Source organism: Natrix helvetica (genome assembly GCF_964273705.1).
Source record: "Natrix helvetica genome assembly, chromosome: 2".
Lineage (NCBI taxonomy): Eukaryota > Metazoa > Chordata > Lepidosauria > Squamata > Natricidae > Natrix > Natrix helvetica.
In genome coordinates this window covers 204,425,701-204,453,230 of record NC_138552.1, presented here as the reverse complement: position 1 = coordinate 204,453,230, position 27,530 = coordinate 204,425,701, and the positions used below count along the sequence as shown (strand labels likewise).

Here is a 27,530-nt window from a genome sequence, read left to right as displayed (position 1 = left end):
TGCAAGAAAAATGGCAATTGTGCCAGAGTGCATCCATTTGAAAGAGTTTTTTGCAAGAAAAAATGGCAAGTGGGTAGGTGTGTTTAAAGGAGGAAAATAGAGAAAAAAGATAGGAAATAGCCTGAACTAAAATAACCATCGTAATAAGAAGGACTTATAACAGAAGACCCATAGTACATTAACCCCAGGCCTGAATGAAATCTTGAAGCTTTCTGGAACCTCAGAGAGGGCACTGTCCCTATGTTTGCAGAGATGCTGTTCCAGAAGGTGGGGCCACAGCTTTTTAGTGGCTTATAACATTTTATCAGACCTGCCTCCGTTCAAAACCCAAGAAAGAAACCCCCCGATTCCGTTGAGGTATAGAAGAGGTACTTTTACTGAGTTTGAAATGATAGTGGTGAAACCAAAGTAAGATCTGCTTCAAAAGGTGTGAAAGTTACATGTTGAAAGTTTCCCCAAATCCACACCCCCAGGGACCCAGGCCAAAAATCCAATCCACATCCCACATAGTGCCATGTGAAGTACAGGTATTTTCGTATATCTGGAGATCTAGGAGAGTTGGCCGTGATTGGGTGTAAACAACGCCATTCAGCAGCGCAGTAATTCTTGAGAGCAAACCTCCCTTTTTTCCTACATGGGCCTTCATCACACCAGCTCACTTCCCAAACCCCAATGCCATATCCTCCACACCCCGTTTCTATGGCAGCCGATAGCAAACATGCATCAAAGGGAAAACCCATGCTGAAGATCCATCTGACACATTTTTAGATTTTGTAAGCCATATTGAGTTTATCAGAATGGGCAGCTATAATAAATCAAAATAAATGAATATAACAGCTTATGGATTTAATAATATTCCTTTTCTGTCACATTAAGGAATTCAGTTCAGTGGAAATGTTTGGAGGATTTCTAGCAGTGCACCAAAGTTTTCAAGAACTTCAACCATTCCTGCTTTAAAGGTTGTCTATACTATGCTCAAATGGAAACATTATTGTCCAGCTTTTCCCAGCAGAGTCTTGAATCTGCAGTGGGATTTTAGCAATGTTTGCTGAAAAGTTGTGTTGCTGTGTTCCCAGTCAAAAAGGAGAGGTCCAGATTGGGTGCCCAAAATATTTTCATATGGGGACTTGCTTTTTGAGTACTATTTGGTATACTAAATGGTGTCACTAAAGATACCCTTTTGACACTGATTATGCCCACTTGCTACAGATGTCTTTATCAGCTGAAAAGCTTCTGAGATTTAGGAACTCCTCTCCCAAAACAGTGTTAATATATCCCAAAAGTATCTACTGGGGGGGGGGGGGGAGGTGAAGTTTGAATGTCTCTTCTTATGTGAGACTAAGCACTTGCTTTTGCAAAGGCACCATTGGATTATAAAAATGATTAGCAATAGAGCAATGCTGCTTCACATCATCCATGCTTAATTTTTGTAATTCTTCATCATCACAAATCATGGTAATAGAGTTAAGTTAAATTAAATGCTATTAACTTAAATTAAAAAGAGAATTAGACAAGTTATATGGTGGATAGTTTTCTCAGTGGAATTAGCTATGATAGATAAAGAGATCCCCTTAAAAATTTGCTATGGGATGATGATTTCCTGGAAGAACAACAGCAGAAGGCAGTGCCATATTATGTCTGAGTTTCTGAGAGACATATCCATAAAGGATTGGCATAATTCATCAGGATAATCCCTGTATTCTTAAACAACATTTTGGAACAAATTTCATGAAGAAAGATAACTCTGCAAACAAGACAGATTTATCTTATCACCACTATCGCCTCTAACGATATTTAAAAGCTTTTTTCTCTCTCTCTCTCCCTTTTTAGAATTTTCCCATAATAAAGAATACATTTTTCAAGATAGCAAATGGGAGCTACTTTTGGCCTATTTAACCAGTATAAATCAATGAGGCCTAATGTGGTATGCTTTAATCATTATAAAAACACTCCACCACCATTGAAACAACTGAAAAGCAGGGACCAAAGATCAACCATACCAACAAAGCAAAATTTCTTTTAAATGATACATGTGAGTTGTATAAGTCAAATAGATTCACTGTCAAGTGGTCTAAACCATCTATGTTAATAGTCATAGTTCTTTACTAACAATCACTATTCCGCCATGCTTCACTTGAAAGAGACATCTTTCTAAGTAATCTGTAAGTAAATTCTCAGTCAAAGTGAGACAGGTATCTATCTATAAAAGACCTGAATACCAATATAGAAGCCAAATATTTGGAATAGCTAAACAAAATGGATCCTTACTTAGCATTGTATGTCCTTTCATTATTATAATATTAGATAAGAAAAAGGAGGACACAACAAAAAAATCTTGGGCTGTATCATGTGTTGGCTTTGCTTTAGTGGAAAATGTTTCTCTGCAATTAAATTGGGCATCTGGTCATAGTCAGTTTCCCTTACTAACCGTAATACTTGGTATCATCTCTTATTTCATTCTGGAGGGCTCCCTGTTCCGTAGGAGATTTTCAGAGGAGAACGAAGGTTGAGTAGGTAAGATAAACATAGAACATAAAATCACAAGGGTCAAAGAGACTTCAGAGGTATTCTAGTCCAATCCCCTCCTCCAGCAACAGACCTTATACCATTCTGGTCAAATGGTTGTCCAGGCTAATTTTAAAACCTCCAAGATTGAAGCACCCACAACTCCAGGAGGCAAGCCATTCCACTGATTAGCAATACAATAGCACTTAGACATATATACTGCTTCACAGTGCTTTACAGCTCTCTCTAAACAGTTTGCAGAGTCAGCATATTGCCCCCAACAATCTGGGTCCTCATTTTACTGACCATGGAAGGATGGAAGGCCGAGTCAACCTCGAACCCCATCAAGATGGAATTCCAGGCTGTGGGCAGAGGTTGCATGTAATGCTGTGTTCTAAGCAATACATCATCAGGGCTCCTTAATCATTTTCACTGTCAGAAAACAATCAGTTCTCGTCTTTCACAGATTCCATATTTGCAAATATATCTGCTTGATAAAATTAATTTCTGATTGTAAAATCAATACTCATGGAGCTTTCATGATCATTCACAGACATGTACAGCGGCAAAAATTTGAATTGCCCATTGCATACATCAGTGGTGGGTTCCTGCTGGATCGCACCGGATCGCGCGCGCTCCCTTTCAGCGCTCCACCTGGCTTGCGCGCTCCCTTTCAGCGCTCCACCTGGCTCTCGCGCTCCCTTCCGGCGCTGAAACCGGAAGTACAGTTTTGCCCGGCCCTGGCGAAGCAACGACGCCTGCCTGCGCTCCACCAGCTCGGCTGGGAACGGAGATGTTTCCTCAGCGGAGCGGAGCACCTGAAAAGACTTTTCAGGCGCTCCGCTCCGCTGAGGAAACATCTCCGTTCCCAGCCGAGCTGGTGGAGCGCAGACAGGCGTCGTTGCTTCGCCAGGGCCGGGCAAAACTGTACTTCCGGTTTCAGCGCCGGAAGGGAGCGCGCAAGCCAGGTGGAGCGCTGAAAGGGAGCGCGCAAGCCAGGTGGAGCGCTGAAAGGGAGCGCGCGCGATCCGGTGCGATCCGGGAGGAACCCACCACTGGCATACATCCCCAAATTTAGGGTTCACTATTTGTGAGTTCAATATATACAACTTCATAGAATGTAACTACTATAAACAACAAGAACTGGCTGTATTTTACTAAGTTTATTTGACTTATTTTACACCTGACTTTATGGAGGCAAATATTATCTCTGAAGAACTGTGCTGTAAGGAAATTGAAAAGTGGGTTATTCTGGGATCCCTGTGATATCCCATTTGGGAGAACATCATCTTCTAAAATGTCTCCTTTCCTTGGAAGTTTACATTAATTCTTTTTCCTTTGGAAATCCATAGAAATTCTGGTTCAATTGTCTGGACTTTGACCCAACTACTGTTAATAAGATTTCCTAAGGGATTCATGCAGAAATGTGTTAGTAGAGGTGGAATTTACATTAATGGGACAGAATTAAAAAGAAAATGCCCTGAGGTAAAGTGGCAGAAAGAATGTCAACCGACAGAGAGTGAAAGCAAATAAAGTGGCAGAAAGAATGTCAACTGACAGACAGTGAAAGCAAAATCCATTAAGGTGGAAAAAAATGAAGATGTGGAATAAAAAAAGCTTAAGGAAAGAACTGCAGAATTCACCACATGTGGACTGTATAATGTGATAGAACAAATGGAAACAAGGAAAAAGTGACAAATTACATTTAAGGAAAAGGTATATCAGAATGTAACGAATTTGGTATGGAATGTATCGAAAAGACACTGAGCTTGTTGATCAGAAAGATCGGCAGTTCGAATCCCTGGTACCATGTAATGGAGTGAGTTCCCATTACTTGTCCCAGCTTCTGCCAACCTAGCAGTTAAAAAGCATGTAAAAATGCAAGTAGAAAAGGGAACACCTTGGTGGAAAGGTAGCAGTGTTCCATGCGGCTTTGGCATTAAGTCATGCCACCTACATGACCGAAGAGACGTCTTTAGACAGCGTTGGCTCTTCGGCTTTGAAATGGAGATTCCCCTGGAATCAGGAACAACTAGCATATATGTGCGAGGGGAACCTTTACATTTACTTTATATCAGAAAAAGAGAGAGGGAACAATAGCTTAGCAGTTAAGCTAAGCTTGTCAGCTGACAAACTGATAGCCTGGATTCAAGACCCAAGTGTTGCATGACAGAGTGAGTTCCTGTTTTTCCCCCAGGTCTTGTCCACCTAGCAGTTCAAAAGTATGCAAATGCAAGTAGATAAATAGGTACCACTTTGGCAGGAAGATAACAATGTTCCATGTTTCATCACATGCTCTGCGCTGCAATGTGATGTTATGTTGGCCACATGACCATGGAATTGTCTTCGGACAATGCTGCCTCCCTCAGCTAAGAAACGGAGATAAGCATTACCGCCTAGAGTCGGACTGGATACCTTTACCTAAAGGACAAACCTTTACCTTTTATATACAGTTGTGTTATATCCTTGACTTATATTCTCTCCCAGCCCACCCACCACCACCATGTGAGAACTTATATTCTTTTTCTATCATAGATTTTGGCTACATTGGTGGAGCTTTTTGATCATATTTTTCTCTCTTGATATATTCATGTCTGTTTTTCTCTCCTATACGAGCTGCACATTGTTCGGAGAACCTTGTTTTAATCTGCTTTGCAATAAAGCCAGTGGCTCTTTTTTGATATATCAGCTTGATCATCTTTCTTACACTTCAGCTATGACTATATGAGCAGTCCTTAGGCACTAAAAAGAGTGCTATGTGCAAAGATTGATCTGTAAGACAGACTTTTGTGACTTCTTTGTTCTTTAAAACATTGCTGTGCAAGCAAATGGCATAGAAGAATTTTTGAACATGAATGGATCAATGAAGACTTTAAAAACCAATCTCAAATGTAATGTAACTTTTGAGGGAAACTATTATTTTGCTTTCTAATGCTTGCGATTTACTTTTATTTTGATCTTTTTAGGCATAGAAATAACTCTCTGTATAAGACATCCAGGCTGATATTGGATTTTTTGTTTCAAAAATGAAATACAGATTTTTTTTTTAAAGACACGGTATGCACTAAGTAGATTTTAGTTTGTAGATTAATTTAATAGAAAGGCAGTTCAATAGCTGAAATAGCTGAAACTTAAAATATTTATTTTTACCACAAATTTTTACAGAAAGTAAATATTTGCGGTAAGCCACTTGTTAAGAAATTGTGTGACACAAGCTGGATATGCATCTACACAACAAACAAGGGGGGGGGACCAATGAAAGTTTATAATTTGTTGAGGGATGGGCATATAATGGCAAGAAAGGAGAGCACGTTTATTCAATTTATATTCATTTGATAAACATTTCAGAAAGATACAACAATAATGTTTAAGCTTGAAGTTTTAATTATTTGCCCATAATTGTTCTATGCTACCTGGACTTGCATTTTTTCCACGTTGGTCAGATAAATTAATAAATAATATAAATTTAGAGTATAGCTTAGATAGTGATGTCAGAATTGCCATCAGAATCACTGGACTGATAGAAACAGTTAGTTTTCCAGATTTTTAATAATGGTATTTAAATCTTTGCCTGTTTTTCTCTGCATTCATGAACTGCTTGGTACTATACAGAATACCCCAATTACAAGATGATGTTCAAAATCACTCTGCTTATATGTTTCCAAGTTGCAGTAAGGGGATCATACATTTTAAATCAAGCAAGCTTTGGTCAAAATAGTTCCCCAAATCTCTAGGAAACTGAAATGGCTTTAATGGCTTCAGCAATAGAATTTAGAGGTAAGTTTCTTCTTGATCTGTAAACGTAAAGAAAAATCTCTATTTGAGCAGAGGAGAAATTAGAAAACTTTTACTGATCTCAATACAATCTTTCACAGCTGAGCCCAGACATGATACTTGAAAAGGAGGAGAGCTTTGTGCTACCAAGCTTCAAGAGTCTGTAGAAAACAGAGCACTCACCAAATTCAGCTGCTTGATTATTGACCTTTTAAGGCTGCTTGGAGACCTTAAGAGTGGACATGGGAATGACTTACTGCCCAGGATATATATCATTCCTCCTTTGAAAAATTCCCTAACAGCAAAAATTAACCAAAAGAAATACCATCATTACATCATTGGAAGGTCTCTTGTGTTCTTCCAGCTGGCAGGAGATTAAATTATTGACCCAATCCAGGGAAAATTGCTCATCTCAGAGGTGAAACAAAGGGATCACTCACTAAATTTTGGAGTTTGAAAGGAAACCTCAAGGAAGGCCTACATGACTGATTTAAAGCCATCTACCTAAGCTTATAATGGTACTGAATGAGTTATAATGGTACTGAATGAGTAGTGCTTATGCTCAGTCCTTAAAATTCCTGCCATTCCAGTATCCCCACAGTTATGCAATTGCGACCTGGGCCCTTGGCACTCAGGTTTGCACTTAGCAATGGTTGCAGTGCCCCATGGTCAAGTGGCTGCCATTTGCCAGTTTCCCGCAAGCAAAGTCAATGTGGAATCTGGCATGGAAAGTTGAAAATTGTTTGTCAGGGTTCCAAGTAACACCCCCAATGAAAGAAGAAATGTGACAGCCCTGAAGCTGCAAAGAAAAGATGGCTGACATTGTTCCTCTCACTTGCACCCTACCCACCTGGCAACAGCCACCCCTGGTCTTCCATGCTCAGGCCACACCTCACACTGTACCTTAACTGCCTGCTGGCCTGCTTGCAAGCACCTGGGGCTTGTTTAACAATCATAATTTTCACTTATTGATGGCAACAAGGATTGCCAGGATTGCCATTACTAAGCAATGGAGTCACATGATGTTGTACTTTACTATTGCATTGCATAGTGACAGAAATTTCAGCCTCAATTACCATTGATAAATAAGGACCAGCTATAAATATAATTCTAAGGTCGAGTAACTGGGAGTTCTTAGAATGGGGGAACACACATTTCTCTCTTGACTGGAAAACTTTTTTTTATACATAATTGGTTGGGATGGAGTTTCAAAGGCTAGGAAGAACCAGGAGGAGGCCATTAGTTTCTCCTTCCCCACTTTTGCTCCATCTAGTTGGAAACTATAAGAACTGAATCACGAATTTTCCCTCCCTGAAATACCTCTCAGCAGGGTTGGAGATTTCTCTTGAAATGTGGAATGTGGCACAAGATGCTATTGGGGAAAAGGCAGAGTGTCATACACTTTATCCAAATCCATAATTGTGAATAAAGTTAGATTAAATATTACCTTGATGGTTTCTTTTAATAAATAAAATAGCAACAGCAATAAGACTTACATACCGCTTCACAGTGCTTTACAGCCCTTTCTAAGCGGTTCACAGAGTCAGCATATTGCCCCCAACAATCTGGGTCCTCATTTTACCAACTGGGGAAGGATGGAAGGCTGAGTCAACCTCGAGCTAGTGAGCATTGAACTGCCTAACTGCTGGCAGCTGGTGATCAGCAGAAGTAGCCTGCAGTACTGCATTCTAACCACTGCACCACCACGGCTCTTATGCTTGCATTTGTTGAAACTGAAAAGCTAAAGCTGTTAATAGAAATGTGTTTGTCAACTGCTTTGAGCCTGCTTTGTTTAACTGCTGCTTTATTCTATTATGGTTTCATTTATTATTTACCTGTGGGAGAAGGAGTGAACCTGGGAGTGAATTTAAAAGAGGGACCAATCTAGAATCCCTACGTAGCCACAAGCAAACTAAGTCCAACCACCCTGGAATTCTGTTGATTCTTATCTAACTCCAAGCAGGAGCTAAGCATTAGTTGAGAATATTCCTGGGCATAGGTATGAGTAGCAATAAATTGGATAATCACATGTGGACCTGATCCTTGGTGTATGATATCTTTAAGAAACAGTAGATGATTAATTTTATTGATTTTTGAGGTGTCTTTTGAATGGAAGTAGGAAAAAAGTGGAAATTAAAGAATAGACAGAGGTTCTGCAAATATCTATTATACACATTTTTAAGAGTGCATGTTCAATATGTTTAAAGGGGCAGAATCCATAATCAATTATCATTGATTGATCTCATTAAATTTTTATTTTCATGTCTTCTGAAACAAGATGTAGGAATGGATATGTTGAAAAATTGGGTCTATAGCTTGCACCTAACAACAGCAAGTTTATTATTTATTTACAGTAATTGAATTGTATACTTTTTGTCACTTTGGTATGGAATTGGTAAATGAATGAATAATTAAATCAGAGAAGCAACTCTAATTGACTTTAGTTTTGGTAGCAATTGTCATTCTCTTGCTTGAGAATAGCTAACTTTTCTTTCATTAATGTTTAGATTTTGCATTTATCATTTCCTTAGTTATAGTTCCAGAGGTGGGTTTCTACCGGTTCGCACCAGTTCGGACGAGTAGGTAGTAACTTGGCCAAGTACGCCCCCGAACAGGTTCTATCATGTTTTTTGCTTCTGCGCATGCACAGAAGCAATTTTTTCATTACTGTGGATACGGCAAAGTGCGTGCACGAAGTGCATCCCTGAGCGAACCAGCAGTAACAGAAGCCGGAATCCACCTCTGTATCGTTCCTCTTATTACAGTGTACTGTACTAAAGCTATTCCCTTTAAAACGCCAGATGCTTAAATTTGTGCAAAATGTAGGAATAGGTATACAGATCACATAATGGTAATACTGAAAGGTTTGTACAGGTCATCAGTGGCTTAACCGGTGCAATTCTACATGTTGGCATTAACAATTAAAATCTTAACTGCATCTTCTGTTGATAACCTATCTCCAAGACAAACTCTTCTGAAGATGCTCATAATATCAAAAACATAAGCTGTAAACTGAACACCCTAGAGATTTATACTTGGCCCCATTGCTCACTATTAATTGTAAAAATGTATTTTTGTCTAGCTTTTTATTATCAAGTTTAATGTTAATTTAGCTAATGCTTTTAGAAATTTGGTTAGCAACCTTGAGTCATTACTTAAGTACAAAGGCAAGATATATATTGAATAAATATTTTTAATATTGAAATGAATGTATTTATGTTTATTTAGTTATTTTTATATGGTTTATATCCCATCCTTCCTCCAAGAGCTGAAGGCAAGGTACATATTACCCCCTCTTCAAAATTTTCCCCACAATGAGCCAGCATTCAGTATTATGATATGAATAACAGATTAACCCTACATCACCTAATCAGGATCCATGGTGGAGACACGACTTGAACCTATGTCCAGTCTCCACATATGTTCAATTCAATATCTAGGAAAGGAAAAATTGAAATCTGTGTAGGAAATGGTAGCCTGTTCACCAGCCTTTGAAAAACCCTAGAATAACAGATCAACCACAGTGTTTAGTAGTATGATGATGCTCTCCAGGAATTTTGACCAACAATGACAAAATCCTCCAAACTATAGATTAGATTACAATTCCAAAAGATTTATGGAAAAGCATGTTGAAAGATTTTTTAAAAGGAGAGTCTAATGAGCTCAGGCTTAATTCCTAAGTGAACATTTGGTGAGAGATGTATTCTTGCAGCAAAAGAGATTATTACTGTATCATAAATGTTTCATCTGAATTTATATTCTCTTAATGGTCCTAGATATCCTTTGGGAATCATAAAAAATGCAAAGGTTATATTGGATCTCAATATGATTCCAGTCTCTTTAATATTTATCTGTCTTTGGGTTTGTAGGGCTAACTCTTTTGTACAGAATTGTGGTGCAGCCTGTTTTAATTGACTTTGATATTACATACACACAAACCTACCTTTCTTCTATAATTGGTCGTTTTTGCTACATTGCATTTTATTTTTGCTGAGTATGAGCTAGTCTGCCTGGAAGTTATACAATATGATTTGTAAGACTTCTGAATTTAAAAACAATAGCTTCAAAAATAAACTGTTCCAAATCATAGCATGCATCGTTTTTCAAACAGTAGATGGCACTGTGAATGCTCATAAGAAAGAAAGACAGGAGAAAATTATGCCTGTTTACTGTGTTAAAAATTCTGGGACTGAGTTAGTACCTAATAGTTGCCAGAATTCAAGTTACTTTAATTCAGAGCATAATTTACCAGTTATCTGCTCTAAATAGTTCTTCTGGCAATGGATTTAAAATACAACAATAATAATACAATAATAGAGTTGGAAGGGACCTTGGAGGTCTTCTAGTCCAACCCCCTGCCTAGGCAGGAAACCCTATACCGTTTCAGACAAATGGCTATCCAACATCTTCTTAAAGACTTCCAGTGTTGGGGCATTCACAACTTCTGGAGGCAAGCTGTTCCACTGATTAATTGTTCTAACTGTCAGGAAATTTCTCCTCAGTTCTAAGTTGCTTCTCTCCTTGATGAGTTTTCACCCATTGCTTCTTGTTCTACCCTCAGGTGCCTTGAAAAATAGTTTGACTCCCTCTTCTTTGTGGCAACCCCTGAGATATTGGAACACTGCTATCATGTCTCCCCTAGTCCTTCTTTCTATTAAACTAAACATACCCAGTTCCTGCAACCGTTCTTCATATGTTTTAGTCTCCAGTCCCCTAATCATCTTTGTTGCTCTTCTCTGCACACTTTCTAGAGTCTCCACATCTTTTCTACATTGTGGCGACCAAAACTGAATGTAGTATTCCAAGTGTGGCCTTACCAAGGCATTATAAAGTGGTATTGACACTTTATATGATCTTGATTCTATCCCTCTGTTGATGCAGCCTAGAACTGTGTTGGCTTTTTTGGCAGCTGCTGCACACTGCTGGCTCATATTTAAAATAAGAAATATTTAAAATAAATATAAGAAATATATAAGAAATATAAGAAATATTTAAAATATTTAAAATAAGAAAAATAACAATATTAAAAATGAGATAAAACTTTTTAAGATATAATATATTGGTTTCTAAAACGTGTACAGTGAATAAGTTATTCAGAATGCAATTTTTAGCTCATAAACAAAAAATTATAGTTAAAAGAGATTTTATTTTGTATCTTCTAAAAATGTTAGATATTTATATACAAAATCTAGTTATCATTAAGTCTGAAACTATCTTAATCTGGTCTGTTGGGTGCAAACCTGAAAAAAATGGCCTGCCATATACTATTAAAAAACCCGCACAGGATGCGAGGAGGGGATTTCTGCAAGGGGTGGGAAAATTCTGTTTTTCAAATATAATTTAATTAATGATTTCTGCTGAATTGGTGGTGTGTGTTTTTTTTTCTTGTTTCAGGTAATGGACCGCACCATGATCGAACCAATGTTTATAACCCATGCAATTTAGTTGATGGGGTTTACTGCCTCCCAATAGGACACTGGATTGAGGTTTCTGGGCATACAGATGAAATGAAACATACAACTGATTTCTATTTTAATATTGCTGGACATCAAGCTATTCACTGCTCCAGGTAACAAAGAAACAAAAATGTGCTGCAGGGTGAATTAGATTTTAACAGGTGTGCCTTAGGCGGGGACTTACATAAACATGTGCTGAACATATGTAGTTTCCAGTATTTCCTGCCAGAGACCTGTTCATAGTATTCATACAAATCATTCTGCAGTTTACAATCCAACTTTTCTTCCATATTGGAGGAATGAAAAAAGAAAACTTCAAATCTCTTTCTGATTGTCGTTTGGTTCAATAGTATCATCCCTCTCTGGAGGGATATAGGACCCATTCAGCCAGCCCACCCCTGGTGATCCACAGAACTAAAGAGTTTCGAGAGACAGCTTGAAGTTTTCCTCAAGTATAGGTGGTAAGTTCAACCAAGGCTTTAGTCGCTGCCTGAAATGGGCAGGTGGCTGTGATCTTGGATTGCCTCTCCATGTGTGCTTATCTTAGGAAGCACCTTGGTTACTGATGAGTTCTAGGAGGTAGAGGGTCAGAAGAAATGCTTGGACTATTTTGGGCGAAGGTTCAGAGTGAGTTTGACTGAGCATAGGTAATTTGAATTCTGACTGGGCAGGTCCAGATGAGATGCCTGGGGTCAGATCAGTGGTGGGTTCCTACCGGTTCGGACCAGTTCAGCCAAACTGCCACGCCCCCAAACTGGTTCCCTGGTCGGTGCCATTGGCGCCACCATCTTGTTTTTCAGTTCTGTGCATGCACAGAACAATTTTAATTGCAGTGCGCATGCGCGCACAGTGCACATCAAGCATGCGCCCACAAGGGTCACAATCTGGGTCAGATCTTGCACTGCAATCTGGGATGAGGTTGAACCAGTGACTCCTGGGGAAGTGGATAATACAATTATCAGGTTGACCACCTATTTATTGGATCAACCACCGTTCTGGACTGTGAAAGTAGCCAAGGAAGTAACCTGAGTTTGGGTTGATACTATGATATCAAGCTATTTGGGCAGTACTGCTGCTTTAAAGGAGGTTATGGTGTGCCCCCTCCTCAAAAGGTCATCCCCGGATGCAACGCTATTAAGTACCTGTAGTCCTGTCTCCAACCTTTTCCTTTTACAGAAAGCTGTTCAAAAGATGGTTGGTCTGCAGTTGATGGGAAGGGGGTTGGGGATAGGGGGCACCTTTGGGAATAGCATACATTGTTCTTTGGTAGTTCTGTTCCTTCCTGTAAGATTGGTTTCAATCAGTATTTGTTTTGGAGGAAGAGGTTGTATTCTAGGCCCTTCCATTTTAGGGTGCTGCAGGGCTCAACTTTTATTCTATATCTACATGAAATTGCTGTGTGAGGGCATCCACTGGTTTGGCATTTGGTATTCACAGTATGTTGATGATACAGTTACATTTTTCAACCCCAGGCCAGCCAGGGGAAGCTGTTGAGATGCTATCCCAGGGCCTGAAAACGATGGTATACATGGAGGTTTCGATGGGGAGGATCTGTCTCTGACTCAGCCTACCAAGACTGAGTAGCTGTGGTGGTTGGGGCCATCTAGATATGGAAATACTTACCTTTGGTCTTGATTGCGATTGCACTTCCCCGCTTAAGGGCGGTACACAATCTGGAGTACTCCTAAACTCACAGCTCCTTCTTGATGAGCAGGTAGCAGCTATGGTTAAGAGGGCCTTTTGCACAGCTTCAGCTTCCTCAGTTGCACTCTTTCCTAGATTAGAAGGCCCTTCATATAGTCAATTACTCTCTGATAATTTCATGTCCTGATTGCTGCAATGCATTACATGAGCCCTTGAAGACCACTTGGAAATTTCAACTGCTCCAGAATGCAGTGGCACAGATAGTGATGGGCACACTTTAGTGTGCCTGTGTGACACTTATGCTTCCCAAGCTGTAATGGTTACCAGTAATTTCCAGGTGCAATTCAGAGTATCGGTTGTAACTTATTAAGCCTACATGGTATAGGGTGTGATTAAGTAAAGGATCATGTATCTCCTGTGGCATCAGCTAGACACTTTCATCCAACAAAGTTGGCTCCAAGTTTACCCAAAGATCTCGTGTGTGTGTGTGTGTGTGTGTGTGTGTGTGTGTGTGTTTCAGATCTCAGAGATAAATATTCTGATTTACCAATACTAAAATATATATATACAAAACTCCCTTAAGTTGAATCTTGATGACACAGATAGTTTTGGGCAACAAAATGAATGTTGTCACAACTGTTTTATTCAAAGGTTGTGTTTTTTTCAGCTTCCCACTCTTATAGCTCCTGGTGGTCTCCATCCAAGAACTAACCAAAGACTGCTTAGTTCAGGGGTGTCCAAACTTGGGAACTTTAAGACTTGTGGACTTCGACTCCCAGAATTCCCTAGCCAGCATGGCTGGCTGGGGAATTCTGAGAGTTGAAGTCCACAAGTCTTAAAGTTCCCAGGTTTGGACACCCCTGGCTTAGTTCTTTTGGAACCAGCCTAGGTTAGCTAGATGCTACCATCTGCTTTGATTCTCAATGCCATTGGATAGATTAATAAATGGAAAAAGTCAGCATGAAAAACTGCCAGTAATTGACATACTTTTAACAGTACCTGACATTTTGTTGAATGGTTATCTGATTAAAAACCTCAGCAATTACCTTTAATATTGAGCACCGTCTTCTTTATTAGCACTATCAAGCAATCCTCCTTTCTGTATTTCAAAACTGAAATATTTATTGCTTTAGTGAACAAAGTCCTCAGCAGCTTTCTACAAATATCTGTAAGTAGATGCTGATCTCTCCACATTCAGCTTCTTGACTAACAGCAGTAATAGCATTGGATTCTAAAGTGAATTAAGAGAGAGACAAAGATATGAGATAAGAAATTCACTGTCAAGCAGAAAGAACAAAACAAAAAAGTAACCACAGGAAAAGAAGAAGAAGAAAGCAGTGGGTCAGAAAGCCAGGCAGTAATAGATATCAGATTAAAAGAAGCTACAGCGACCCTTGAAAATAACAAAGTTTTGTTGTCAGAAAGCGATCTGTCATGCAGCAGAGGCAGCTTGCTGCCTTGTAACCCTGATGTAACCGAAGCTGGCTAACTTGGAACAAATTAGATGAAGTTATGAGAAAACTTTTTCAAACTATTTTCCAAGGCACCTGAGGGTAGAACAAGAAGCAATGGGTGGAAACTAATCAAGGAGAGAAGCAACTTAGAACTGAGGAGAAATTTCCTGACAGTTAGAACAATTAATAAGTGGAACAGCTTGCCTCCAGAAGTTGTGAATGCCCCAACACTGGAAGTCTTTAAGAAGATGTTGGATAGCCATTTGCCTGAAATGGTATAGGGTTTCCTGCCTAGGCAGGGGGTTGGACTAGAGGACCTCCAAGGTCCCTTCCAACTCTACTATTGTATTGTATTGTAAAAGTACCTGGGTTTGGCCTTTGTATATTGTGAACTGTAGCTGTCTGCCTTCTGTCTAGCTATCGAGTAAAGCAGTAGAAAAAAAAATACCTACAACTAGTCCTCACTTAGTGACTGCCTTGTACAGCAACCATTCACACTTAAGACAGTGATGGAAAAGTAACTTTGCAGCTCGTCCTCATATTTATGACATTTGCAAGTCTGTAAAGCAAAAGGAAGCTGAAGTAACACCATAATAAACACAGCCACAGTTTCACTTCGCCCTTGTTTTGCTTAATGACCAAGCTATGATCCCAATTGCAGTTGCTAAACAAGGACTACTTGTACTTATTAGGGAAAAGGGAGAAAAGGGCCTTTTTTTAGGAAAGTTATTTTAATTTAGAATACCTCAGTGTAAGCGTAGATGGCAGCATGTGAATGAAATTCAGTCAGTTTTACCACAAAACTGTCACCTAGCCCAACATAGTCATGTCCCTGAAACTGATGGCAGCAGCAACCAAAAATATATTTTTCTTATCCACCATAAAATACACATGCAGAACTAGGCAATTTTGGAGGCAAATCTGAGCAGCATGGGACTACAGGTTGCCCTTGGCTTATGACCAGTCTGTTAGTGACCATTTTAAGTTACAGTGGACCAACGGTGGGATTCAATTTTTTTTTACTACTGGTTCTGTGGGCGTGGCTTGGTGGGCATGGCTTGGTGGGCGTGGCATGGCTTGGTGGGTGTGGCAGGGGAAGGATATTGTAAAATCTCCATTCTGTCCCACTCCAGGGGAAGGTTACTGCAAAATCCCCATTCCCTCTCGATCAGCTGGGACTAAAGAGGCAGAGAATAGATGGGACAGGGCCAGTCACTGGTGGTATTTACTGGTTCTCCGAACTACTCAAAATTTCTGCTACCGGTTCTCCAGAACTGGTCAGAACCTGCTGAATACCACCTCTGCAGTGGACTCTGAAACAGCAACTTACGGCCTGAATTCAAAGCTTGGCAAAGATTCAAAGAAGGACATTTGTCCTCCTGCACTGTCAAGTAACAGCATTTTGGGTGCTTGGCAACTGACCTCCATTTGCAGCCATTTGCAGCATCCTGTGGTCACATGACTGTCACAATTTATGACCGAAGTTGAAGCCTCAGTTACAGTCGTAAATTGAGGACTACCTCTATAAGTACATTAAATGCGGTTCTGAAAATAAATACCAAACTTAATTGAAAATGCCAATTGAAAGTAGGCATAGGTTTTTAAAACTTATTTTTAACTACCCTATAAAAAGTTTCATGTTTGAAATGTATTGAGTTGTTGTTTTTGTTATTATTATTAGTCTGAATCAAGTCTTTGAAAGGTAAAAATCTCTTCATTGAAAGTTATGGATTATAACCTTGTGGGCTGCTCCATTGTGGGCTGGCAGATAGATTTTTTAAAAGCTGAGGAAGAATAGTTGGCCTAAAATTACTCATCTGGCTTCCCTATCTGAGAGGGGATTAGAACCTGGTTTCTTCATTGTTGTTTTGAAATGTGTTATTTTATGCTTAAAACCCAGAGAGTCATAAATGGTATTTTCAGGAGACTGACTGTTTCACTTTCCAACTGCTTAGGAACTGTCATTTGCTCCTTCAAGATAAGTTGGGGAATAAGAAGTAATTCCAATTAGAGAGCTGTAACAGGATGCTCAGAATATATCTTCTCTCCATGTCTTTATGGCATTAACAATATGCTTTGCTTCAAACTTTTTTCCAACCCTTGACAACAAACTGAAAAATTATGAACTCCTTCTGAATGTTATTTAAAAAACCCATTACCTTGTGATATGCAAGTAAATAAAAGCAGGAAATAACATACAAATTAATAGAAGAGCCCTGTATAAAACAGGATTCATATCATTTATTTATTATTTATTTATTTTATTAAATTTGTTAGCCGCTCCCTCTCCACAAAGGGACTCGGGGCGGCGTACAATAAATAAAACACATATTATAAAATTACACATTGTACGGAGGAGGTATAAAACACAATACAATATTATAATAATATAGAAATATTAAAATAAGTTAAATTAAAACCCCAATGGAAATTACAAGTTTAAAAATTGCCAGGAGGAATAAGATGGAGCTATGGTTGAGCCAGGCCTGCTAGTTGAAAAAGGTGGGTCTTGAGTTTTGAACGGAAGGAGCGGAGGTCGGTGGTAATCCTAATATCCGGGGGGAGGTCATTCCAGAGGGCTGGGCCCATCACAGAGAAGGCCCTACTCCTGGGCGCCGCCCTCTGGCACTGCTTAGTGGACGGCACCCGGAGAAGTCCCTCTCTGTGAGAGCGAATTGGTTATAGGGATGTATGGGGCAGGATGCGATCCCGCATGTAGCTAGGTCCTGTGCCATGGAGCGCTTTGAAGATGGTAATCAATACCTTGAAACGCACCCGATAGACCACAGGAAGCCAGTGCAGCTCGCGCAGGAGAGGTGTTATATGGGAGTATCTCGTACTCCCCATAATCACCCGCGCGGCCGCGTTCTGGACCAGCTGCAATCTTTGAGTGCATCTCAAGGGAAGCCCCATGTAGAGAGCATTACAGTAGTCTAGGCGGGACGTCACCAGCGCGTGAGTGACTGTGCGAAGGGCATCCCGGTCCAATAGGGGGTGCAATTGGCGCACCAGGCGAACCTGGTGGAACGCCCCCCTCGCCACGGCTGCCACATGGTCATCCATGGACAGCCGGACATCCAGGAGGATGCCCAAATTGCGCGCCCGTTCCATGGGGGCCAGTTGCTCACCCCCAATGGCCAGTGTTGGAATTAGCTGGTTGAACCGGGAGGGCGGAAGCCACAGCCACTCCATCTTGGAGGGGTTGAGTTTGAGTCGGTTGTCACCCTTCCAGACCCGTACGGCTTCCAAACACTGGGACATCATTTCAACGGCCTCGTTGGGGTGGTTCGGGGTGGAGATGTACAGCTGTGTATCATCAGCGTACAGATGATATCCCACCCCCAAAACCACGGATGATCTCACCCAGCGGTTTCATATATGTGTTGAACAGGAGAGGCGAGAGGACTGACCCCTGCGGCACCCCACAAGTGAGAGGCCTCAGGGACGACCTCTGCTCCCCTGCCAACACACGTTGCGTCCGGTCGGAGAGATAGGAGCAGAACCACCGTAGAATGGTGCCCCTTACCCCCAGCCCCTCCAGCCGGTGCAGGAGGATACCATGGTCGATGGTATCAAAGGCCGCTGAGAGATCTAATAGGACCAGGATAGAGGAACAACCCCTATCCCTGGCCCTCCAGAGATCATCTACCAACGCGACCAAGGCCGTCTCTGTGCTGTGCCCGGGTCGGAAGCCGGACTGGCGCGTGTCTAGATAATCATTCTCCTCCAGGTGACGTGGGAACTGTTGGGCCACCACACTCTCTACCTTCGCTAAAAAAGGAAGGTTGGAGACAGGACGGTAATTGGCTAGCTCCGTTGGGTCCAGGGAAGGCTTCTTGAGTAAGGGTCTCACAACCGCCTCTTTTAAGGCGGCCGGTAAGAACCCCTTGCCCAATGAAGCGTTCACTAGCACCAAGAGCCAGTCTCGAGTAACCTCCCAGGATGCCAGTACAAGCCAGGAGGGACACGGGTCCAATGAACATGTGGTGGCTCGTAGTCGCCCGCGTAACCTGTCCAAATCCTCGATGGCAACAGAGTCAAACTCCTCCCAGAATGGTCTCTCAAGACTCGCCTGGGGCATCCCTCCTAGCCCACTGAGTGGGACCCATTCCCTCCGGATTTGAGCGATTTTATCCTGCAGATATTTCCCAAATTCCTCTGCCCTGCCCTGTAAAGGGGCTTCCCGCGGTCTCTGCGAAAGAAGAGAGCGGGTCACCTGAAACAGGGCGGCAGGGCGGTTATCTGCGGACGCAATAAGGGCGGCACAATGTCAACGTTTGGCCGCTCTTATTGCCACAAGGTATGTCCTTAAGTAGGTTCGTACCTGTGTTCGGTCAAGTTCGGAACGGGAGGATCTCCATCGGCTCTCTAGGCGTCTCTTGTGGCGTTTCATCACCCTTAGCTCCTCGGTGAACCAAGGGGCCAGGGTGGTTCGTTGCCGCAGGAGAGGCCGCAAAGGCGCCACCCGGTCTAAGGCCCCGGCAGCTACTAGGTCCTCTATCCGGGGGCGGGTCAGGTCTACAGGAGGTGGCCCAAGCTCCGTCTGGAACCTTTCCGGTTCCATCAGGCGCCTGGGGCAGAACCATCTAGGACATTCCGGTTCCGCCTCCCCGCGGCGGGGGGTAGCACCAGGGAAGTCAAATCGGAGAAGTGAGTGGTCTGACCATGACAGGGGAGTAATGGCTATGTCCCCTATTCCCAGATCACTCGTCCACTGGTCAGAGACAAAAACAAGATCCAGTGTGTGGCCTCCCTCGTGTGTGGGACCCTGAATTAACTGAGTCATGTCCATGGCTGTCATGGAAGCCATGAACTCCTGAACCACCTCAGATGCTTCTCCCACCGATGGCAAGTTGAAGTCCCCCATGACCAAAAGTTTGGGGGTCTCAACTGCCATCGTTGTGATCAGCTCGAGGAGCTCAGGCAGGGCCGCTGATGTATAGCGAGGAGCCAGGTATACAATCAGCAGGCCCAACTGTCTCCCTGGGCCCCATCTCACGACAAGGGATTCACACCCGGATGTCTGTGGCACAGTGAACTCTCTCAGCTCCAGGTCTTCCCGGATAATTACCGCTACCCCACCGCCCCTACCCTGGGCCCGTGGCTGGTGGAATGCTCGATAACCTGGTGGGCACATGTCCACGAGGGGTACACCTCCCTCGTGGCCCAACCAGGTCTCTGTTATTCCTGCGAGGTCCGGCTCCCCCTCCAAAATCAGGTCATTAATGAGGGGGGCCTTGTTAACAGCGGACCTCGCATTGCATAACATCAGCCTAAGGCCCTGGCTCTGTAGATCCTGGTCACCTAGCGTGCGGGGGTTGGTACAAGCGACCGGGTATAACCAACAACCACGGTCTCCCAACCGACTGCAGGTTATTAGTCTGTCCTCGCACCCACCCCTCCCCACGACCGTTGGTATAACAGAGCCCTGTACTGGAATGCTATTATCACTCTCCTCCCCCACTCCGCTCCCTCCCCTCCCGACCACACCTGTGTGCCTGGCTCTACTTTCCCTCCTGGCCTGAATCCCCTTCCCCCCTACCCTGGAACCCCTTAAAACTATTAAAAATGATTAATTAAAAAACCCCTTAATTTCCGCTTCCTCCACCTCTCTGGGTTAACAAACCCGTCATCAAGGTGGGACCTTGAAAGGTCTGAGGGCCATACCTGCGAGAGGGGGGACTCTCGCAGTAGTAGTAGGTCTGACCTGGAATATATAGAGTTCATAGGTTGTCATAGGGGCGAGCTCATTTTCGGGTGCTGTTGTTAAAATCATAAGTTTGTTCGTGAGCCAGGGTTCCCCCACAAAAGGGGTATGTAAATGGTGGTTATCCTTACCCTGGATGGAAATGGTAGGTTGGTGAGCTAGCAGGCTAGCCAGAATGGTCTACAAGTGGAGCCTCAAGGGGGAACTGGGGAGCAGTTTGTAACAAGGTGGCACTAAGGAGCAGTTTGTAGCAGGGCGCTAAGGTAAGCCTTAGTCAGATAGTAATTTGAATAGAGGAAGGAAAGTTGTCAGCAAGGGTGAGAGGGTAAAAAGTCAGACCTTCAACAAATGGCCACCAGTCTTCCAAGCGTCTCTATCCAGTCTCAGACATGAGTGGCCATTTGTCTCCTCGGCAGCCTGGCTGCCCAGGGTTGTTGTTTCTGAGCCCGCAGGGCCGTCTCGGCTTTCCTGAGCTTCCCTGCAGTCTTCGCTGGTCTGCTAGCGTTCTTTGGCGCCCAGAAAGCACCTCGTTCTCACCTCTCGCAGCCCCCCGCTGGTCCGGGATTTATGGTGGCCAAAAGGTCTGCCGTTTGGCGTCTTTAACCACCTCCACCACCGCCGTTGTCCAAACCTCCGCCGCCTGGGCTGCATGGGTTGTCCGGGATTCCTTTCCTCCTCCGGCTGCCTCCGCACCGCTCCATTCCGCTCCATTCCGCTCCGTTCTTCCGTTCCACACACGAGCCGGCAATCGCCAGCCCCAGCTCCAGCACCAACTAGCTAGCGCGTTTCTGCCTCACCGTCTGGCTCTCCGACCACCCTGGTGAACCAGCCCAAAGCCAGGGCGAAGCCAGGGTGCTCGTCAACGAAATTCCGACCCTCAAGATGGAACAGAGGGCCGGCAGCACCCCTCCCATCAGGGAGGCCCCCCCGCAAACATGCGGAGCTCACAAGCCGACCGCCATTCCCTCCGGAAGTTCCTCCTCCAGCCCATTCTTATCAGTAAGAATGCTGGCTGTGCACAATTAACAATTTATCTTTGGATGTGACTTTTGTTCCTTTTGAGAAGATGCAGACTTGAGAAGGTTCAGACTTTTGCCTCAAGGTTGAACCATTTATTAATTCAGAGATGTCAGGATGAAGAAGGCAAACCAAATGCATTATGACAACCCAAGATCCACCTTGTCCAAATAAATTTTAACAACCCAAGACCTGGCTTAATAGATATAATGCTCAAAGCCATATATACCTTTCATTTGAAAGTATCAAAGTAAAGGAGGAAAGTATTTTAGATAGCCCATTAAAGCTTAAAAAATACCCTATATCCACCAAAGATACATGCTTTATTTAATATCTCAGTCCTAGCCAAAAGCTTCAGCTAGTGCATATTCATCGATATTCTATGAGAGTCATTAAAATTTCTGGTTGCCATTAATATCTGCACTGAATTATTCATTCAAAAGATAGAGGAGGGGACTAACATGCTTCGTTATCGCTTTTTGTTCAGTTTGAATTAAGTTCAAATGTAATATCTAGTTAAATTTTTAAAGAAAAATGTGAAGGCTAAGTGTTTGGAGTGGTTTTTTTTATTTCAAAATTATAACATGGCTCTATGAAAGAGTAAAGGAACAACTTTTAACTGGAGTTTCGTGAACCGTGTGATAGGAGCAGAAAGGCAATGCAATGCTCTATAGTTAAAATAATCACTCAGTTATTACAATTGTTGCAGGTCCTACATTGGGAACAAAGTTTTGAGACCCAGTTCTTAATCTTATACAATAAAATTAATTACCATCCCTGATAATCATTGGGATGAAATGTGATGAGTTAGAGAACAAAAAAAATGGTGGTCTGACTCATCATATTATGTAAATATAATTTTTTTTTTAAAAAAAGAGCCTGACTACTGGCCCTAATTAAAATAGGCTCAATAACTTTCTAATCATCTATTATTGTTTCTAACAGAGGCAAGTGGGATGTCCATTTTGAAGTTAGTTGAAAATTAGCTACTGATTTCACTCATTCAAAACTCAAATGGTTCATAAATATTAGGTCTGAAGACTAAAGAGGGGTTTGTGTGTGCTTCACTTTGATAAAGGCTTTGATGCTGATCAAGGCAGCCAGCCTCCACGCTTTTGAGAAGTGGAGCATCTTACTTTTTCCATGCTGAGGAACTATTTCCCTCCAGCAATTAGTGTCAAAAGTCACTTCACAAAGCAAAGCAGTGGCGTATCACCCCGATATATCATACAATTAAACATCACATTCAAATAGATGAGCTGAAATATGCAGCTGTCTTAATATGCTTATAAATAATTTGCAGATTGACCCAGATGTAAGAATACCAATTTCTGCAGCTTCAATATTTATGTGTGTATATACATGTATCTATAAACATACATAAACAATCTAAACATTCTCTCTCTTCCTCTATCTATCTATCTATCTATCTATCTATCTATCTATCTATCCATCCATCCATCCATCCATCCATCCATCCATCTATCTATCATCTATTTAGCTATATCTATCTATCTATCTATCTATCTATCTATCTATCTATCTATCTATCTATCTATCTATCTATGTATCTATCATCTATCTATCTATCTATCTATCTATCTATCTATCTATCTATCTATCTATCTATCTATCTATCTATCTATCTATCTACCTACCTACCTACCTACCTACCTACCTACCTACCTACCTACTGTATCTATCTATCTATCTATCTATCTATCTATCTATCTATCTATCTATCTATCTATCTATCTATCTATCTATCTATCTATCAGAGATATGCAGAAAACAACATTGACAAGAGACATGAGTGAGTAATAAATAAGAGCCAAAATCATTTTGCCTACCATCCTAGCTCCTAGTAGGCATTTCTAGGTGCTAGTTGTCACCTTTAAAACTATACATGGGGCCAGGACTTCTTTTCCCATATATTTTCTGACCAATCCATTAGCTCTACCAGAGTGAGCATTCAGAGACACTTGAAGGGTTGCTTCTCTGTCATAGTGTCTGTTCCATGAAATAGCCTCTTCCTAGAGATGGCCCTGAATCTTGTGATCTTTCAGAAGGCCATAAAGATCTAGCTTTTCCTTCAAGCATTGCAACTTGGCTGTTAATTATAGGAGCTCTTTGTCATCCAGGGTTTGGATAAATACAGTAGATGGATGATCTTCCTTTCCCTCTTATCACTTGTATGGGCATCATATGTTACTATCTCTTCAAATACTACCGTAGGGCAGAGATCTATGCAATATATCTACAGTAAGCCTATTGGGATCCATGTTCTACAAAATCAGACTTTAGACACGCAATCAAACTAGTTTTCTACAACAGTTTTACCCTCTAGGTGTGTTAGGATTACAATTATCTGATTTCTCAGCCATCTGGAAATTGTGGTAGATGTAGCCCTAATATTTCTACACAATCAGAAAAGGTAGTAATAATGAGCCTGACAATCATGAAGTGTTTTGTGAAATTGAATCAGAACACTTAATGGGCAAGTACAGTGAACTATAAATCTTGTAAGCATAGTGCAGTTTAAGTAGATAATAAAAATAGGAGTCAGTGCTGGATTTAAGAAGAGAATGCACAGATACCAATAGAAGTAAAACCAGCACTATAGGTTAATGGCAGGTAAAGTAACTTAATTTTGACAAGTATTCACTTTAATTATAAGGAACAATCATAGAAAGCTGTATTATAAATAAACAAGTTAAATTCATCACTTCATTATAGATAAACAAATTTACTGAAATCTGCTTACAGAGGCTTGCTTTTACACCGCTTCTTGACATGGTTGGATTGCTTATGAAACTAGACAATGGTTACAAGGTTGGTAATTTTCTAATGCTTCACAGTGCAAAATGGTATCAGAGCAGCAGTGACATTTTACAACACAGTCTTTTAATGTCTCCATAGGTAAAAACAGGAGTCATACAATTAATTGAAAAAAAATTGTTCTAGTTTCATCTGCATTCAAAGTGATTTGTCAAATTTAATTAAGAATGTGAAGAGATAGAAAGGAAGCCATCCATTTTTCCTATGCATTGATATTGTTAAAATAATTTAATGTCTTGTGACAGAAGAGTAATGGTAAAAGTGACATTATAAAACCCTATGTTTTCTTAATATCTATTTACTGCATTTTTAAATTGAACATTTTCAGAACCAGCCTCAATCCCCTTGGTGTTGTTACATTGTGTAGAAAGTAAAGAAGATGATCTTGATAGATATATGTACAATTCATTGCTAGGGTGTTGAGAAATGAAAAATATTTCATTTCCACAACAAACAGCTGATGTTTGTAAGCAACTCAGATAGACACCTCCCTCATGGGGGAAAGGCACTATGAAGGTAGAAATAGAAGTTAGGCATATACAAAGCTTCACTGTGTTTTATAGCCCTCTCTAAGCAGTTTACAAAATCATCATATTGCCCCCAACAATTTGGCTCCTCATTTTACCGACCTTGGAAGGCTGGATGGCTGAGTCAACTGGTCAGGATTGAACTCCTGGCTGCGGGCAGAACTAGCCTACAGTACTGTATTCTAACCACTGTGCCACCATGGCTCTAATGCAGGGGTGTCCAAACTTGGGAACTTTAAGACTTATGGACTTCAACTCCCAGAATTCCCCAGCCAGCCACAAGTCTTAAAGTTCCCAAGTTTGGACACCCCTGCTCTAATGAATATATGTCTTCATTGGAAAGTGTGCATTGTAATTTGTTCTTAGATCCCTCATCTGAGGATATTTAATTGAGGATTCTTTCATGCTACACTTCATGGCACCCAAGACTGAATGACTATAGATTATTGTTTTGCCCTTCTTATCTCTTCAGGACTGGCTTCCCTGTCCATTTTCCATTAGTATCATTGAACCATGGATAATGAATATTTTCAGCTAGATATAAAGTCTAAAAAACATCATTCACAATCTTTTGTTTAGCCAATTTGTCTTGTGTATGCTTGTTTTTTATGAGTCTGTAGTGCCATCCAATTTACTCATTTAATGCTTTTCTTTCTTTCTCTTGTCTTTCTTCAAATATGTGAGACTTTAGGTGAGAGTTTTAAATTCTAGTAATTTTAAGGAATCCTTGAACTTGATCACAGGAGAGCCTCTTAAATACCACTGTTCAAGGAGCAGTGTGGGATTTTTTTAAAAATTGTGATTCATTTATACCGCACTTTCCCTTCCATTTCTGCAACATATACTAACTTTTAATGCGAGTTTTGAAGTAAGGACCACATAACTTGTCATGTAAAATAGGATACAGAACTATCCTTCTGAAGATAATTGTTTGGATGATTCCACAGGCACAGTATCAAAGAGAAACCTGGTCTTAGGAATTGTCATATGTTAAAAATGCCTTATGATCAAAATCAGACTCACAGCATAATTGTCAAGCTTCGAAGCATAGGCATGCTGGTTTCATGATGTACTCAATAATTTTGTTCTGCACATGCCACATCTTGAATAACATTGTGCAGTGAAATGACTTTGCTATCTAAGAGTTAACAGACTTGGAGCACAAGGATGAAAAGCCAAAAACTTCAAGGAAAGTAAAAATATAGTTAGCCTCCCTTTCCCCCTCACAGTCTTTGACTTACTGTTGCATGCAACGTTATATATCAGGATAAAAGAAGAAACCCAGACAATTCAAATTTGATATTCTTTTCTGCAACCCAACTGATGACTTGAAAAAGAAATGGAATCTATAATAATGAGTATGAATAATAAAACAAAATAAATCCATAGCAAACCCAAAGAGTAATATTTTTAGGGGGATACATTTTTGGGAGGAGGAAGAGAAGAGAAATGTAAACATGTTAAACATAAATAGTAAACATTCCTGTCCAAGTAGAAATTTGAATTTACCCAACAAAGGATTGGGTAATAAGTGTTGATTAAACTGTAATCTTTACAATGTTCTTCATTATCCTTGAATTATTCAATTTTTCAACCGTCATGATTATCTGTACTTTTAAAGAATAAGTTTTAATAAATGAAGTACCGTAGTTTTTTTTTTCAGTATTCTGCAGTAACAAAGTTAGTGGCTAAACTATAAAAGCTGAATTAATTTTCTGCACTAGTTTAGTTTATATGCTTTAGCAAGCGCATAGTGAATCATCCTGAAAATTCCCTGTAAGAGTTTCTTGGTGATTGACAAAAAGCATCGCCAGCCAAAGATAAAATGTGTACTAATTTATTTATATCTCTGGCAAAAATTAGCAAAAAGAGTTGCAATTCATATACCCTGTTTCCCCAAAAATAAGCCCTACCCCCAAAATAAGTCCTACTTAAAACCCCGCACAGCTACCCGTCCAGCCATTCTATCTAGTTACTCGCAGTACTGCAGCCATGAGGTGTGGCAAGTTGGTGGTAGAGCCACCCCATGTGCTCCGCACTGGCTTACCTCATGGCCCCCGCAGCCAGCCCATCCACACCCTGACACCTGCTGTGCAACGACAGTACTTACTGCCATGTGCATCAGGAGCCCACGTGGCTGCAGGCCCACTTCTTCTGCTTGCTCGCGGCCTCAATGGAGCAGGAGGCCAAGTGCTGACATAGATTTTAAAATGCTTCTGTTTTTCCAGAAAGATTTCCAGTGATATTTAAGTTCAATGCCCAAATCATCATCCCAATGTTTTTTCAAGTTTATCAAAAGACTGATTGTACTTAATTAAATACATAATGTAACAATTAAAATAAGTTTTTACTTGTGTTCTTAAAATATATTAATGGTCTTGATTGATTCCATCCATATAGGTTATGGTGGAATGATTGTACTTCATTAATTTCATATTAGTTTAATACTTGGGTCTATTCCTTTTTTAAAAACAATATTCAGAAATCACAGGATGGTGATGTACAATCCTATCTCTAATTCTATAAATTTCTCCATCTTCTTACAATAAATAAATTATTTTCACCTTGATCCCCTTCCTAACATGTCTCTAAGTCTTTGAAAGTTGAC

At 41.0% G+C, this 27,530-nt stretch overlaps 1 protein-coding gene across 1 annotated transcript in view; it reads left to right on the top strand.

The window, feature by feature from the left end:
• Positions 1–27,530, top strand: part of EPM2A (EPM2A glucan phosphatase, laforin) — a 48,698-nt gene that overhangs the window by 7,435 nt on the left and 13,733 nt on the right. Inside the window, exon 2 of the mRNA XM_081940592.1 lies at positions 11,674–11,848. Coding sequence (XP_081796718.1) covers positions 11,674–11,848 — 175 coding nt within the window. The remainder of the gene's footprint in view (positions 1–11,673; positions 11,849–27,530) is intronic.